Source organism: Beta vulgaris, chromosome 6, assembly GCF_026745355.1.
Source record: "Beta vulgaris subsp. vulgaris cultivar EL10 chromosome 6, EL10.2, whole genome shotgun sequence".
Taxonomy (NCBI): Eukaryota; Viridiplantae; Streptophyta; class Magnoliopsida; order Caryophyllales; family Amaranthaceae; genus Beta; species Beta vulgaris.
The window spans coordinates 63,329,818-63,345,580 of record NC_079207.1 but is presented as its reverse complement, the minus strand read 5'-3'; the positions used below and the strand labels follow the sequence as shown (position 1 = coordinate 63,345,580).

The 15,763-nt window shown below is 33.3% G+C and overlaps 3 protein-coding genes across 4 annotated transcripts; 2 read left to right on the top strand and 1 right to left on the bottom strand.

Annotated features, from left to right (window-relative positions):
* The first annotated feature begins 335 nt into the window (after window positions 1–335).
* On the top strand, window positions 336–4,612 carry LOC104897367 (DNA (cytosine-5)-methyltransferase DRM2). The gene is made up of 8 exons (XM_057395839.1): window positions 336–398; window positions 849–944; window positions 1,262–1,406; window positions 1,546–1,592; window positions 1,864–1,989; window positions 2,469–2,553; window positions 2,723–3,519; window positions 3,999–4,612. Exons 1-8 carry the CDS (start codon window positions 336–338, stop codon window positions 4,440–4,442), a joined length of 1,803 nt encoding a protein of 600 aa, XP_057251822.1. The 3' UTR covers window positions 4,443–4,612.
* Window positions 4,551–7,451, bottom strand: LOC104897366 (uncharacterized). Of its 2 annotated transcripts, none has more exons than XM_010684227.3 (8): window positions 7,088–7,451; window positions 6,893–6,976; window positions 6,386–6,466; window positions 5,972–6,111; window positions 5,745–5,853; window positions 5,595–5,664; window positions 4,990–5,052; window positions 4,551–4,900 (listed from the first exon to the last, which is right to left on the bottom strand). In XM_010684227.3, exons 1-8 carry the CDS (start codon window positions 7,147–7,149, stop codon window positions 4,823–4,825), a joined length of 687 nt encoding a protein of 228 aa, XP_010682529.2. In that variant the 5' UTR covers window positions 7,150–7,451; the 3' UTR covers window positions 4,551–4,822. The 2 variants fall into 2 exon arrangements, with proteins under 2 accessions (XP_010682529.2, XP_048503222.1); XM_048647265.2 differs by having other exon boundaries at window positions 4,551–4,896.
* An 815-nt stretch (window positions 7,452–8,266) lies between these two features.
* LOC125498483 (uncharacterized) lies at window positions 8,267–15,616 on the top strand. The gene is made up of 17 exons (XM_057395838.1): window positions 8,267–8,360; window positions 8,448–8,538; window positions 8,631–8,778; window positions 9,673–9,833; window positions 10,983–11,136; window positions 11,230–11,484; window positions 11,562–11,677; window positions 11,778–11,905; window positions 12,001–12,085; window positions 13,019–13,139; window positions 13,240–13,397; window positions 13,502–13,622; window positions 13,725–13,904; window positions 14,015–14,077; window positions 14,179–14,328; window positions 14,613–15,078; window positions 15,177–15,616. Exons 1-17 carry the CDS (start codon window positions 8,267–8,269, stop codon window positions 15,614–15,616), a joined length of 2,931 nt encoding a protein of 976 aa, XP_057251821.1.
* Window positions 15,617–15,763: the final 147 nt, after the last annotated feature.

Sequence of the window (15,763 nt, the reverse complement as noted above, 5' to 3'; positions counted from 1 at the left end):
GCTAGTTTAGCCACACAATTTGATAACACATGGACCTCTAATAACATGTACTTTTTTTTCAATATACGAGCTATTGTTGAACGAGCATGATTGTCATTTTATCTTTGCAAATCAAGATCAGATAGCAATGAGCAGATAATTATCAATGGTGTTTGTAGGTTTTAAGAGTCTTTAATTAAGAATAGTATAGAAATGTCCTCACAGATATTTATGCATTTTTATCGCAAATGATATAATCACTAATCAGAATTGTTTGTTGTTATGAACAAGCTACATTTTAACATCTTTTTATAAAACAAAGTCTAAATTTCCTAATTTTTGGACTTACAGTTGATATGTATCCTGGGAGTAGCTCGCGAGACCAATACTCAGCTAAAGGGAAAGAAATTGTTGTAATGGTGCGTTTCCCTGTTTATATTTGTACGTTTGGTTAGTTGTATTAAGTATTAACAATTTTTTCTAGAACTTGCATTGCGTTCTCTTTTACTTAATTGTTACTCATATCAGATGAATATGTCGTTCATACATCTAAAAGATATGTATTGTAAGTGTTACGATTTAAGTTGAATAGTTTATGTCTTTATGTATTTTTTTATGATTCGTCGTCTAACACATTTATTTATATGCCTGATGTTTTTGTATGTCTAACTATCAATGCATATATATGGTAGAAATTTATGTGAACTGGAATCTAAATTATAGAGATCCATGAAACATGATAAACAAAAAGAAGTTCAATCTATGAAGTTATTAGGAAATTACATAAGTGGTAAAGAACTTGAACTCCGTACATAAAATTTCCATAACTAATCATAATTTTTTTGTCAATATGATTTTTCCTTTGGTAGGAACCTGAGATTTATAAACCAATAGATGATGATGGTGATTGGGATACAGATGATGAGCTAGAAATGGAATTTTTGCAGGCTACACTTCATGATCAAGTAAGTAGCATCTTGAACTTTTATTGGTAACTTGTTATGCTTATCATTTCTTTCCCTTATGTGTTGTGCTTATCATAAGAATAATAATAAGATATGATAAGCACAACACATATGATAAGCACAACTACTGAATCTTTGTACGTTTGGTTGCTTCAAACTTTCATACATTTTTATAATTACTGTGTACGTATTTCATTTGACTTGTAAATGACTCGTATCTACAATAGATTCAAGTGTAAGAAACATTATAGTGTAGCAAACTGATTTTATTATTTTTGACATGCTAAGTGACTAACTAATGAATTTCTTATCCAACAATCAATAAGGACATATGTGAAACGAGGGATTCTCCTGAAGCTGCCTCATCATCAAGTTCTTCTAATCACATCACCAACAAAGTTGACCATTTTGTTTCAATGGGTTTTGCCAAAACAATGGTGGTCCAAGCAATCAAGGAAAATGGTGATGCGTGATTCATTTTGCCTTTTTCAGTCATTGCCTTTTGCTCTTGTTCTTGTTTTGCTTGCTTGTTTCTGGATGAGGGTGAAACCTCCAACCCCATATGATATGATTTGTTAACCTTTGTTTCATAACTTCGTAGGCGAGGATAACGAAGATGCAATACTTAACAGTCTTCTAACATACTCGGTAAGTTCTAATTAATTGATCATGAAGTTTTAATGTAAATGACATGTATGTTATATGACTTAAAACTTGTACGGAAATCAGAATTAGTGGGGCTATTTTCTTCTAGGTTACTTTCACATGTGATTGTTCCTATATCTAAAATAAAATCTGGTTAATGAGGTTCAAAGGCTCTTTTAAGTTCTCATGATAGTGCATTATATCTGATTATAATAATATGATGCTTGGTTGCTGAATTTTTATTGGACCTAGTTCTGAAATTCGTAATACACAGGTTCTTGAGAACACTCCTGGAGATAATCTTTGTTCGTCTGAGCTGATGATGAACACACCTATACATGTAGATGAGGACAATCTAGATGACTTTTCAGATTGTGATAGTGCTTATGGAGATGCAGAGGTATGTAGTTGTAGAGTAGTTTTGTGCTATAGATAGATATATGAAATTTAGCTATCATTTTCAAGATTATTCTTCGGAGTATCTCTCTTAGCTCTTTTTGTATCTCAAAACATAATGATGCCATGCCTTTCAAACGATGATGTAACATAATGTATATGGAGACACTTCAAGATCTTTTGTTATCTTAGTTTCAATGCTCAGTGTTGTTCTATGCTTTTTGAGCACTATGCAAAAATGTTTTTTCACCAAGATCTTTTGTCGATGTCTATGGAAACTTTTGTGCTGTGATCTTGGGCAACTATATGTGTTTGGTTTGTTCAGGATAAAAACAACAGTACTGAAACAAAAAGAAGGCAAGAGGCACGATTTCTGTAATATCTTGCTTAGTTCCTCCAAGTCAAGCTATAATTCGCGGTTTTTGGAATGTTCGTTTTCTGGTTTAATGATTTGTTAGTACAATAACTTATTTCGTCTTGCAGGGAAGTGGCAAAGACAAGACCATATCAGTATTGGTTGACATGGGCTACGATCTTGAGGATGCTCTGATTGCTATTGAGAGATGTGGTTGGTGAACTACCATTTTATTAGGCTGAGATTGGTTTTTGAAGTATATTACGTGTTGTGCTTATCATTTCTAATTCAGAAATTAAAAGTTCAGTAGTTATAGTTGTTTTTGCCTACTTGGCTCAGCATGTGCATAATCTCCTCCTTTACGAGTTACCTGACATTTCAGGTTATGATGCTGCTATTGAAGAACTGACAGATTTTATATGTGCTGCTGAAATGGCGAAAAATGCTGATGTGATAGAGTTTGGAGCACATACTCAGAATCAGACTGCCCGGACAGACAAGAAGAGAAAACCTTTCCAAATCAGTGAGAGACATAAAAGACCTGAAAAGCGGCCACCAGCAAGAAGGGTAGAATTCAGCAGTCGTAAAATGATGATTGGATTTGGGATTCCAGGCTGCAATATTCCTGTATGTTCTAGAAAACTACCTGAAGATGTTGTGGGTCCTCCATACTTCTATTATGAGAATGTGGCCCTTACTCCAAAGGGGGTTTGGGAAGATATTTCTCGGTTCCTATATGACATAGAACCAGAGTTTGTGGATTCCATCTACTTTTCTGCAGCGGCAAGGAAAAGGGGTTACATACATAACCTCCCCATCCAGAACCGACAACCTTTACTTCCTATTCCCCCAAAGACGATTCATGAGGCACTACCAGAGACAAAGAGGTGGTGGCCTGCATGGGATAGGAGGACAAAGCTAAATTGTCTATTGACTTGCATTGGAAGTGCCCAATTGACTGAAAGAATCAGGAAGAGGGTCCTATCTGACGAACCTTCTGAATCTGATAAAAAGTTCGTCATCGAGCAATGCAAGAAGTGGAACTTGGTGTGGGTTGGAAAGAACAGGGTCGCTGTTCTTGAACCTGAAGACATGGAGTTTTTGCTTGGATTCCCAAGATTCCACACAAGAGGTATTGGCCGCACTGACAGATACAAATCCCTGGGCAACTCCTTTCAGGTTAGCAAAAGGTTTTACAAGTTCACAATAATTTATCAGTAGCTACATCTTGATATATGCTTGATTAATTATGAATACTTGTCTTTCACAGTAATTTAAGTGCTGAAATCCACTTTGTTAGAAATAAACATGTTTTAACTTCTGGGGAAACCAAAATGCATCCATCACTCTTCAAACCCATGAAAACATTATCAAAGAAATCATATATTATGATCCACATTAGTATATAATGATGAAACCCTTTTGTTTATCACTCGATCTTGCCCTCATTGTCAACATGCCCGTCGTTATTGCAATTCATATATGTGCGTCATATTTATAACATCAAGGGGAACTGCATTTACTTTCAGCTAACTAGCAACTTCAAAAAATTGCTTGATTTTTTTTCCTTTTCTCACAATAAGCTTCCAATGAATTCTTTTTATAACTTCATTTAATGTCTCGTTCTTAGACCAACACATTTCATAATATTTGTTTAGATCGACACAGTTGCCTACCACCTTTCCGTTCTGAAGCCGATGTATCCTAGTGGCATGAGTATTCTGTCGCTCTTCTCTGGCATTGGTGGAGCAGAGGTTGCCCTTCACAGACTTGGCATCACTTTGAAGAATGTTGTATCAGTAGAGAACTCCCCTGTGAGCCGGAAAGTATTTCGAGATTGGTGGGAAGAAACGGAGCAAAAGGGTAACCTGGTCCATGTTGATGATGTTAGGAAGGTGGACAATCTAATGATTGATCGATGGATTGATAAGTTCGGTGGATTTGATCTGGTGATTGGTGGAAGTCCGTGCAACAACTTGGCTGGCGGCAACAGGAGGACCCGAGACGGGCTTGAAGGAGAACACTCATCGCTCTTCTTTGAGTACTACCGTGTCTTGGACTATGTCAGGTCTTCAATGAGAAGTAGAGCAGCTTCAACATAATTTTTCTTTTAATTTTTTCATTGTTCCATAAATTAAGTTACAGTTAAGAGTATCAATCCAACAAGTGGCTCTATTGATTTTGATTTATGTCATTTTGACATTGAAAACTTTATTATAAAGACCATGTTATATTTCTTGAATTGACAAGATGGAAAAGTTTTCTTACAAAAACTAACAATGTAATACAACTCTCATCAGAGAACTTCATCTACAACTAACAATTTCATTTCATTGGTGCGGAATTGCCCCATTACATGCAGAAATCAAACATTTACGACGCAGTAAAAGTAGCCTCTTGAGCATACAAGAGGATTGTGTCTCTTATTTACAGGAGTAAAGACCAAACAATCCCAGCTTGCACCAGTATGAAGACAGCAGTCTCATATCCTTCTCCTATTATCAACTCGTGTTTTCTTTAAAGCAGGGCCAGATTGCACATTTGAAGAACTTGATTCTATCTGAAACAAGGAGGGTGTAGAAAGAAAGATCTCGTAACCATCTCTCAGGGCAAATGGTGCAAGATAAATACAAATTGCAGAGTCCTCACCTTATCTAGCTTCTCTCTCACTCTTTTAACCGTTTCATTCATTGAATGGGATGGGAAGTAATCCTGACAGTCATGAAAAAGAAAGCAAATATCTTATGTTAGAAAATCTAAGAAAGCAGAAGAAAACCATCTTGATGTTTCTAATGCTACTATTAATGAACTAAGCAAGACGTGTTTGATGATCTGAAAGACAAAAGTGTAGGTGATTTATAGTAACCTGTGTGCACAAAAAAAGCAGCTAGAAAAGTATTTGCAGCAAGAACTTAAATGGGTCAAAAGATTAAATAGCTAGAAAAGGATTAATTTCGACAGAGATGTGACTCAAGAAAAAAGAGATGGCATACAGGCCATACACTAGATCCTAAAAGAGAAAAGAGTTCTATGGGGGAGGGGGATTGTAGGAGTTAAACTAGTTTGTTTAACATTTTTATTTACATACTACTAAAACCAGTGTTTAGAACTTCACAGAGTTTAGCAATTGGAAGGTGAAATGCACACATTAGGATGTGTACAGAAAGTGAAACACGAATTATTGGTGTCATGGTTGTCCGGTTTCAACTCACTCTTATATCACAAAGAGATGTTTGAAGCAGTAGGTAGATTACCTGATCAGAGGACACCCTGGTCGTTGACGAATGGTGTACTTTAGAAATTTGGTTCATTTCTTTGGTGTACCTGCAGGAAAAGAATTCCCATTGATACTCTCCATGACTGCGACATTGGCAGAACAGAAGTAATTGAGTAGAATAGTATACCATCCTTGCTTAATGTCCAATTGCTGATAAACATGTGATGGAGCTCCAAGTGATAATGGATGATTACTAGCACCTTTACATTGCAATTCATGACCACTGGATCTTCCAGCTGGGATCACACACACAATACGTTACAAATTTCAGAAGTGATTATGAAAGATAAATAATAGTTAGAAGAATAAAGATGGAGCAAGAATCTAAAGTACCAAAAAGAGTAAATTACTCACGCTTCAATCGTGCCAGAACCTCCTTTCTCCTGCCTTCTAACTTCTCTTTTGTATCAGACAGACTCTCATATTCAGTAGCATACGACACCTGCAGCCGATTCCCAAGGAAAACAGACTCATCTAATTTTCTTTTTGCGAACCTAAAAGAATATAGCAAGCCACCATGACAAATTACAATATGTTCTTTCCACAAAGATTTCTTCCTACATTTTTGTAATGTTTGACGTCAAAATTTTAGTATCATCGTGTAAACTATTATAGCTGCATTGCCTGCATATTATCTCTACCCAGACAACCCAGTCACTAGTCAGAATCAGGCACTAGAAAGGTTTCCCACCTAAACTGCTATTTGTTAGCATAGAAAGTAGATTCTTTTCGCGGCTAAGAACACTAAGAGAAGCCAACTATAATCACCTTGCATTGCTGATTAGCTGGAATTTGATCCAATAGACATCAGTAAATGCCTCACACTCTTCTGCATCCATAGGTTTACACCTGCAAAGTAGAATTCACAGAATTCAAATATCATAATTTGTACATGCCTATTGTGCCACAAAACTACCAATTATTGCAAGTCACTTCAATCAAGACTATCACATTTCACACCCAAAAATAAAAAGGCATCCTACCCTAATTAACCACAAAATCATCAATTAACAAGGCAATTTACATAATCACATTGATTGCAAATCAATACATAAAACCTATGTTGCTAAGACACGAATTGAGTGTCTACTCGGATACGAATCTTCAAGTGTTGGACTCAATTATTTTGTAGAAAAAAGACAAGTTTTTAGTTTAAGATGAAGTATCCAAGTAAGGTGCACGACACAACACCCGGTTTTTGAGATAAGTGAAGGTGTCGGAGTAACATAACACGAAACATAAAAATCACATAATATAAGGTAAAAGAAATCATACTCTTCAACTTCTCCATATGTTGCAAACAATTGTCTTAGTTCATCACCACACCCTAGTGCTGGTACATTCCTCACAATCAAGTACCTTTAGCAAATGGGTCAACCCACAAATATTAAGGACAAATTCATAAAGTATAAACTAACACTTTGAAATTTATTCTCACCCAGAAAAGATTAAAAGAAAAAAGATACAAACTTTGATTCATCGCAGACTGTATATACACGAATTGCAGGAGGTTCATCCTTGTATCTTGGCATACTGAATAAAGCTTTTTTCCTGAAGCTGGAATTTGTTCGCAATTACTATAAATTAGTATTATAACTTTGGAGGAAAAAAGGGGGGAAATTAACTTGATGCAGTGCCTGGTAGTAAGTAGTAATTGATTTTGTGCGAGAATCGGAAATTTACTACGAATCTACGATAACAGAAAATCGAAATTCATCCCTCGTTAGGTTTCCGTTGTTGTTTTGACCTTTTTAAAGTGTTTGGTTGGAGTAAAGTAGCCCATGAGTTAGCTCATTTCCGACCCTAAACGAGTGTGGATGGTCGATGGATGATGTGCTTGAGTTTGAGAAAGTATTCTCTTATATTCGATGTTGGACAATTTGTCTCATATAATGACATTTTTGTAATTTTACTAGCAACTTGATACAATACAATATAATATAACATTCACTTAATATAACTAGTTTTTGGGCCCCTGCAAAATGCACAAGAAGTTTTTTATCTATATTCTATATATATATATATATATATATATAAACCTAGAAAAATTTGTACACATGTCATCTACTCAAGAAGGCTTGGCTAGGTGTCATCCTAAAACTCAAGATCAGCCACGTGTACATCTCCACTCCTTTTGACATGTGGCAGCTTCTGCAAAGAGATTGTGTATGATCTCCAACTGATAATTACCTTCACAAATGCTGAGTTTACTGTTCCTAATTGGTTTATTTTTAGCAACAATTGACAATTCACACACCAGTACTTCAAATTGGTATAAGCTCAAGGAAACTCTACCCATATCCAACAAAGGATATTCTCAAATTGTGAACGTTAACTTATATGGCTGTACAATACTTGCCGTGATAAATTTTAAATTTAATCTACTCATAAATGGAAAATAACTTTGTTGTCCATAATTCACAAATTGATTGTTATATGAAATAAGTTAATAAATGATTGTTGTCCATAATTCATAATTGAAATAAGATTCCCACGGCTGTAATCCTTCATGTTGACATTTCTTATCAAACTACTTGCATCAAGCAAATGAATCACCACTACATAGTTCATGCATATTCTATATATCATCTTATTTTTAAGGTGAGAGTCAAACAGAATATCCTAATTATTTTATTATTTCGCAGGAAAATGAAAACAAACAATCAAAGACTCCCTACATCCAAAAGAGTCATTAGTCTTCGCAAAATTAACAACCTTACAGATGTTGAAGACATGCTTATAAGTAAGTAACTATTAGAATATTAGTAGTATCATTATTCTACTTTAAACACATTAATAAAATTAATATCCTAATTATTTTTAATGCTAGGTATAATTGGTATCATAGTATACGCGAGTTCTATCACACTGGCAAAAGATGGAGTGACATACCTACAAGATATTGTACTAATTGATAGAAGGTAACATTTTTTTTGCATGTCACAATATGTTTATTAGATCTAATTTCTTTATTTTTAATGTAAAATAATGATTTCAATGTACTATGAATTAGTTGCATGGCAGTTATGTTGACTATCTCAAGCAATTTTATATTTGGTCCCAATGCATTGGACAACCTTAAAGATTCAATCAGTTGCCTTATTTGTGGATTAGTTGTCACAAGGGCTTATGGTAATTGTATATCACTATTCCAAAAATTTGTAATTTTTTGCGTTAATTGTTGAAAATATTTTTTAACATTCGACTGTTTTATATGTCCCTCCATTTTTATAACACTAGGTACATCTTCATTACATTGTGGAAGTGCTACAACTATAACATGCAACCCAAGGTGTAAAATAGCAACGAGAATGATGCGTTGGTATGGAACTTTTAATTGTATCTAAATTCTTTTAAATGTCTACATTTACTTATATTTTAAATTAAGTTGTAACAGGTTTCTTACTGACCGTTTTGTCCAACACAAAGTCAATTGGATAAAAAGAAGCACATTCCCAATGAATATGACACTGAAGATATCTAATGCAAGGAGAACAACAGTTAATAAATTTATTAACATGAACCATGTATGTGACCTTTAATTTAAATCAATTCCAATATAATATCTTTTTATTTTTATTATGTTTATGATATTTTCATATGTATAACAATATTTATACTATTAATGCAGGAAATATGTTGTCGAATCATTGGCCGATTAGTCCATGTAAACATCGATAGTATCAAATGGATTGATTCGTGTTTTTTTTGTAATACAATATTAAATTATTTGGGGCCACATAATATTTGCTACATGTGCCACAATAAAAATTTGCGACCAAAGAAATGGTAAACCTACCTATATTACAAATTAATGTACGTTTATAATAACTTACTAAATGTGCACTAACGTATTTTTGTATTTCATTTACTACAGCATGTCATTGAATGTTACAATTAAGGACAAGAGTGGATCCATAAATGTCACTCTGTGGGACAAGCAAATTAGTTTTCTATTAAAAAAAATGTTGAGGTAATCGATTATTTAGAGATCGATGCATGATTTATTCGTTTAATGTTTTTGTAATACTTTTAACTATTTTTTTTATAATCAGGGAGTTAGTACGGAAGAAATTTCTAAAATACTAAAAGCACGTATAGGATATGCTTATATCTTCTTGCTACACTCAGACTTTGGCAATTCAACATTATCATATTTTAAGGTTATTCATATAACCTATGTTGATTGGGCTGAAGAATGTGCTTATCTATTCAGGTGTGTGTACTATTTTGTTTTATTGCTTTTATATTTAACTATTTTAAAATATTTCCTTATAAATTTATAATAGGCATTTAAGAGTGTTTACTATTGTGTTTTCACAGGGATCGCTTGAAGAGAAATGACCAGTTAAATTGTATTGAGGAATAAGCAAAGTTTGTTAATGCCAAAATTTACTTACTTATCATTCATGGCGTAATTTTAGATTGTTATGTTATCATCTATATGTATGTTTTTCAATAATATACAAAATAAAGTTCATTATCATCTATATGTATGTTTTTCAATAATATACAAGATCCCAGTTATATATCCAAATTTAAGTCTTGGTCAGTTGTTGGAAACTTTAAACAATTAAAGATAACTGAACGGAACATTGTCACGACCGTACATTCGTAATAAAAAAAATTTGAATGTTCCAATTTGTCCCGGACGATGTCCCAGGCATGAAATGAATTTTTAAATAGAGGTTTTTGTTTTGCGAAATAATAATTGATTTTCTTAAGATATTTAAAAGGTAAAAAGTTGGTATAATAGAAAGAATAAGAAAGACATAATCATGAAACGATATAATATTAGAATTGCCTATGATTCTCTGTTTTTTTTTTAATGTAATTTGTATGAGAATTTGATTAATGAAAGTGTGTAGATGAGATGGTGGAGTTATATGCTATAATTATGTGGTGATGGGTTCAAATCTATAGATACACGTCCAAATTCTCATACCATTGATTATTTCCGAAATTCATATTTATATGTTAGGCAATGAAGTAAAAATATTTGATCAAATTGGCCATGATTGATGCTGATCATGATTTCTTGCTAAATATTGAAGATCATAATTGATTTAGGAAATCATAATCAAAGGTGACAAATTTAAATCAAATCCAACATGGACTTTAATACTTACACGGTGACATGTGGACTATAATCTTGTGTAGATGAGATTTCTGCATTGCCAAATTACACCACAATCAAATCTCATATATATGGCAATGTAATATATATGAGATTTAGCTTTTGTTATGGCAAAAATTTCAAGCTCAAATCCTACTAACCATGTTACGTGGATATCCACATCTATATATATTCTAAGACATCATACAATTTATTTCTACTAACAAATACAAACAATATTCATTGTAGTAAATTGGGTTCAGAAATTGTTAAAATTTGTAACCTTTCTAAGGCATCAAAGCGGTGTTCAATTAAAGTAAGGGTGATTCGTGTTTGGGAGAAGCCCGCATTCAATAAAAATGATGTCGTTGAAAAGATAGATGCTATTTTGATGGATAAGGAGGTAATCATGAATCGCATAACATTATTTTTATATTTATAAATCGTGTAAATTTCATAATTTAGATGTATTAATATGTGCTTCTCAAATGTGTAGGGATACAAAATTCAACTTACATGTAAGAAATCACTTTTGTCTACCTTTTCATCGAGGTTGAAGGAAGGAAAATACTTGGAGGTCTCTAATTTTTCTGTTAGAGACAATGATGGTGTAGATCGAGGAACTAGACATACTTATAGAATTGATCTAAATTATTCGTCCCATATTGCTGAGTGTGAGGATTTACAAATTGATTCATATGGATTGGAGTTTGTCACATTTGATGACATACTATCAGAGAAATATTCAAATGTTTTTTAATAGGTATTTAAATCTACAATAATTATATTTTCTCTTTAATATGTTTTTTTGTTATTTACTTTCTACAGATTATGTACTCACTATTGTTCTTCTATTTAGATTTTATTGGAGAAGTTAGTGGCTATAGTTCTATCCAAGAGAAACCTTCTTCAAAATTGATGACCATTGATCTTATAGATTTAGAGTAAGTCCAAAAAATATGTATTGTTGTTTTACGAAAATTAACTTATTAAGTTAATAGACTAATTTTTTTACATTATTTACTTTGACGGTCATATTCACAGGAATAAGTCTCTTACATGTGTGTTGTGGGGTAAATATGCTGACGAATTCACTACTTACCTCAAGACTAGGAAGGATGACGAAAGTATTATTGTTGTTGGACAACAAGGAAACAGTATTACGTATCAAGGTAATTTTAAAAACATCATTTATATTTTAACGTTATATTTTAAAAACTTCATTTGTTCAAAATTTAAATACTCCTAAATTACTTTGCATAATAAGGTGAGATTCGGATCGCAACTTCTCGCCATGCAACTCGATTATTCATCAACTCCGAAATTCCGGCAATTATGGAATTCAACAACAAGTATGTATTGCTTTTTAAATTAGTCAAAATTTAAGTCATATTTCCAACTGCAACATGTACTGCTTACATTCTAGGTAACAAGAAGGAGGACATTAAAAAAAGTCTTTTTTTTAGGTACAAATTACATTCTATGTAAAGAGAGGGAGGACATTAAAAAGGTTACTTTTAGTCATGTATATGTTATTTATTCTTAAACAAATTAGAGAGGAATGCTGATAATTAAGTGTACTCATATTTGGGGATTCTTTAGTTCTAAATCTAAAAAACAAACAACATGTAAGTTGTAAAGTTAATGTAGTCAATTTTTATGGTTTGCCAGCAGTATCTTTAACAATTTGATAAGCTTTTATGTGTCCTTAGTCCTTAGTATCAAATTTGAGTACTTATAAAATTGACATATGGTATAATAAAATGCGATGACATGTCATTTCCTTTATGAACTTTATGGCCCTAAAGCTAAAGAAATGAAGAGATGATAATGAACTTTATGGTATACCAAAATTGACATATGGTATAATAAAATGCGATGACATATGGTATAACAAATTTGACATATGGTATAACAAAATTGACATATGGCATACAACTTCATTAAAAGGATTCCCACGGCTGTAATCCTTCATGTTGACATGTCATTTCCTTCATATGGCATGATAAGCAAATAAAACAAACCAACTTATCAAAAAAAAAACACCTATATCTAATGCATTACTATTATTTTTTACCTAGAACACCTAATGCATTACTATTATACTCTAATAAACCTATCAGACTTAAAGGCAACAAATGGTCATCTTTAGTTTATTATTCTATCTTAATATTTGTATGACTAATATTATTCAATCATTATAAATAATAACAGTGCATTCTTTAAGAATTACTATAGTTTTGATTATACTTTTATACATGTTATGTTTACTAATTTCTTATTAGGAAAAATGCAATTGGAGCAAGAACAATTTCTCCACGACCAAGTGAGATATCAACTGAGACTAATGAGTTTCTAAAAGAGGATATCGTAAAAGACATTAGTGATTTGATGCTGTGTGAACAGGTAAAACAACATGATAATTAAAATAGATTAGTTTGGTTTACTACTTTTAACCAATACACTTAGTATAAATAATTTAACTATAATATTTTTTTTTAAAAAGTCTGGGTTAGGTGTGTGCCTTGCTACAATTGAAGACATTGATACGAATTTCAGTTGGTACTACGAGTCATGCAAAATTTGTTATAAGGGAGTCAAACGAGATGGTGATAAGATAACTTGCAAAAGGTGCGAGAAAGTTTTGAAGGCAACCGTGCCTAGGTAAAAAAAATGTTATGCACATATATATGTATGTATATAAATAGTTATTGTCATTTACACGAAACATATAAAAATTAAATCTAACATATCTATATAAATTACAGGTTCAGATTGAAGATAATAGTTTCTGACAAAACTGATGATGCAACTTTTGTTCTATTCGAAAAAGAGGTGCACAAGTTGTTGGATGAATCCGCTTCAGATTTGTTAGAAATGCAAGTGAAGGTATTACATAATAATATTATACGCTTAACAAAAAAAGTTAAAGAATATTAATTAAGTAATAATACTAGAATATTATATATTCTAATTCATAATCCTCAACAGAAAGGTGACAAGGATGGGTTTCCTGAAGAATTCACAAAATTGCTTGGCAAAAGATTACTCTTTAAAGTGGAGATTCCTCATCCTAATAAGGTTGGTCAGTCAAAGGACTTTGCCGTTATCAATACAATTGACGATCAAACGACTATAGACAAATGGATGGGACTCTACATGAAAATGGCGGTACATTGTCATTCAAAATTATATTTTTAACCCATAATCTAATTACATATTTCTGTCAAATAGTTGGAGTACCTGATTCTACCATACTTTTTTTTTGTTATAATGTCCAGTACGAGGAAGCCAAAGAAGCACTAAAAGAAAATGAGAGTGTCAAGGAAATTGAAGTGGATAAGGTAACAATTGACCTATCTAATACTGTTTTTCAAGAAAAATAATATGAATGTAATCTATGTGTTATTTAACTAACCAAATTTGATGTCTTTATATATTATAGGATCATAATATGAGCAACCAACAAGAATCGGCAACTTCTGTTACACCTCAAAAGCGCATCTTAGAAACTAATGGTGATAGTGATAGTGATAGCTGCATATATAGCTCCCCTTTGGATGCTCAGTTATCAACAAACAAGAGGCCCATGATTGTTAAGGAAGAAAAGAAGTGATAATCGTAGATGATGTGTTTTTTGTCTATCTTGAATAAATTTCAAAACTATGTTCGATTGTTTTTTTTAAAGTTATTTAGAATGGATTTTATGAATTAGATTATAATGGTAGCACCCTTCGTAAATTTACCGGAATGCCATTTCCAAATGACTTGATTGTATCAGATGGTCAAAATAAGCTCATTATGGACGAGCTTTCGTATGACCAAGAGCAATTACAAAAGGAGTTTTAAGATCTTTATGCTGGACTGACTGATGAGCAGCGTGGAATTCATAATGAGATCACTGTATTGCGCGGTAAAGGAGGTGTATTTTTTGTATATGGTTATGGAGGCACGGGAAAGACATACCTGTGGAGATTATTATGTGCAGCATTAAGGCGTAAAGGGGAAATTGTTTTGCCAGTTGCATCAAGTGGAATCGCCTCTTTGTTGCTTCCACGTGGGAGAACTGCGCACTCTAGATTTGGCCTACCACTAAATGTCGATGAGAACTCAACATGTCATGGCATTAAGCCTGGATCGGACTTGACAAGACTACTTATGAAGACAAAGCTTATCATTTGGGATGAAGCTCCCATGATGCATAAATATTGCTTTGAAGCTCTTGATAGAAGCTTAAAGGATGTTATGCAATCAATAAATCCAGCAAATCGTCATATCCCATTTGGTGGTAAGGTGGTTGTGTTCGCTGGTGACTTAAGACAGATATTGTCTGTTGTTCCCAAAGGTAGCAGACAAGATATGTATTTTCAGCAATCAATAGTTCTTATTTATGGGACTTTTGTCGTGTGCTTAGATTGACGCAAAACATGCGTCTCATAATAGGATCTGATAAGTCAAATCTGGAAGAAATTAGGGAGTTCTCTGAGTGGATTCTGAATATCGGAGACGGCAAAGTTGGTGAACCGAATGATGGTGAAGCCAATGTAGAAATTCCTCATGAAGCATTGGTATACGGAGGAGATGACCCTATTTCTGCAATAGTCGATAGCACATATCCTGATATAGAAGATAACATCTGGGAAGCAAGTTATTTTCAAGAAAGAGCTATTCTTGCTCCAACTAATGAAATTGCTGACATGGTTAATGATCGTGTTTTGTCACGCTTCCCAGGTGAAGAAAGAACGTACTTGAGTTCAGATGCAATTGCAATGGAGGAAGGGAATTTCGGAATACACGAGATGTATTCTACTGAATTTCTGAATACAATCAAGTGCGGCGGTTTGCCAAATCATAATATAACCTTGAAGGTGGGGCACCAGTGATGCTACTACGGAATATTGATCAGACTTCTGGGCTTTGCAATGGTACTAGGTTAGTCGTGAAGCACCTTGGCAATCGAATTATTGAGGCAGTTGTTGTATCTGGTAGTAATGTTGGTGATAAAGTTTTTATTCCGAGGATGACACTTA

Excerpts from the sequence above, each read along its gene's own strand:
- LOC104897367 (XM_057395839.1), top strand. The coding sequence starts at position 336 with ATGTATCCTGGGAGTAGCTCGCGAGACCAATACTCAGCTAAAGGGAAA. Across the intron at positions 945-1,261 it reads AGGCTACACTTCATGATCAA|ATCAATAAGGACATATGTGA; the intron begins GTAAGTAGCATC and ends TCTTATCCAACA. Across the intron at positions 1,990-2,468 it reads GTGCTTATGGAGATGCAGAG|GGAAGTGGCAAAGACAAGAC; the intron begins GTATGTAGTTGT and ends TTCGTCTTGCAG.
- LOC104897366 (XM_010684227.3), bottom strand. The coding sequence starts at position 7,149 with ATGCCAAGATACAAGGATGAACCTCCTGCAATTCGTGTATATACAGTC. Across the intron at positions 6,977-7,087 it reads ACAGTCTGCGATGAATCAAA|GTACTTGATTGTGAGGAATG; the intron begins GTTTGTATCTTT and ends CATTTGCTAAAG. Across the intron at positions 5,053-5,594 it reads CCAGGGTGTCCTCTGATCAG|GATTACTTCCCATCCCATTC; the intron begins GTAATCTACCTA and ends CATGACTGTCAG.
- LOC125498483 (XM_057395838.1), top strand. The coding sequence starts at position 8,267 with ATGAAAACAAACAATCAAAGACTCCCTACATCCAAAAGAGTCATTAGT. Across the intron at positions 9,834-10,982 it reads GAATGTGCTTATCTATTCAG|TAAATTGGGTTCAGAAATTG; the intron begins GTGTGTGTACTA and ends TATTCATTGTAG. Across the intron at positions 11,137-11,229 it reads CTATTTTGATGGATAAGGAG|GGATACAAAATTCAACTTAC; the intron begins GTAATCATGAAT and ends TCAAATGTGTAG.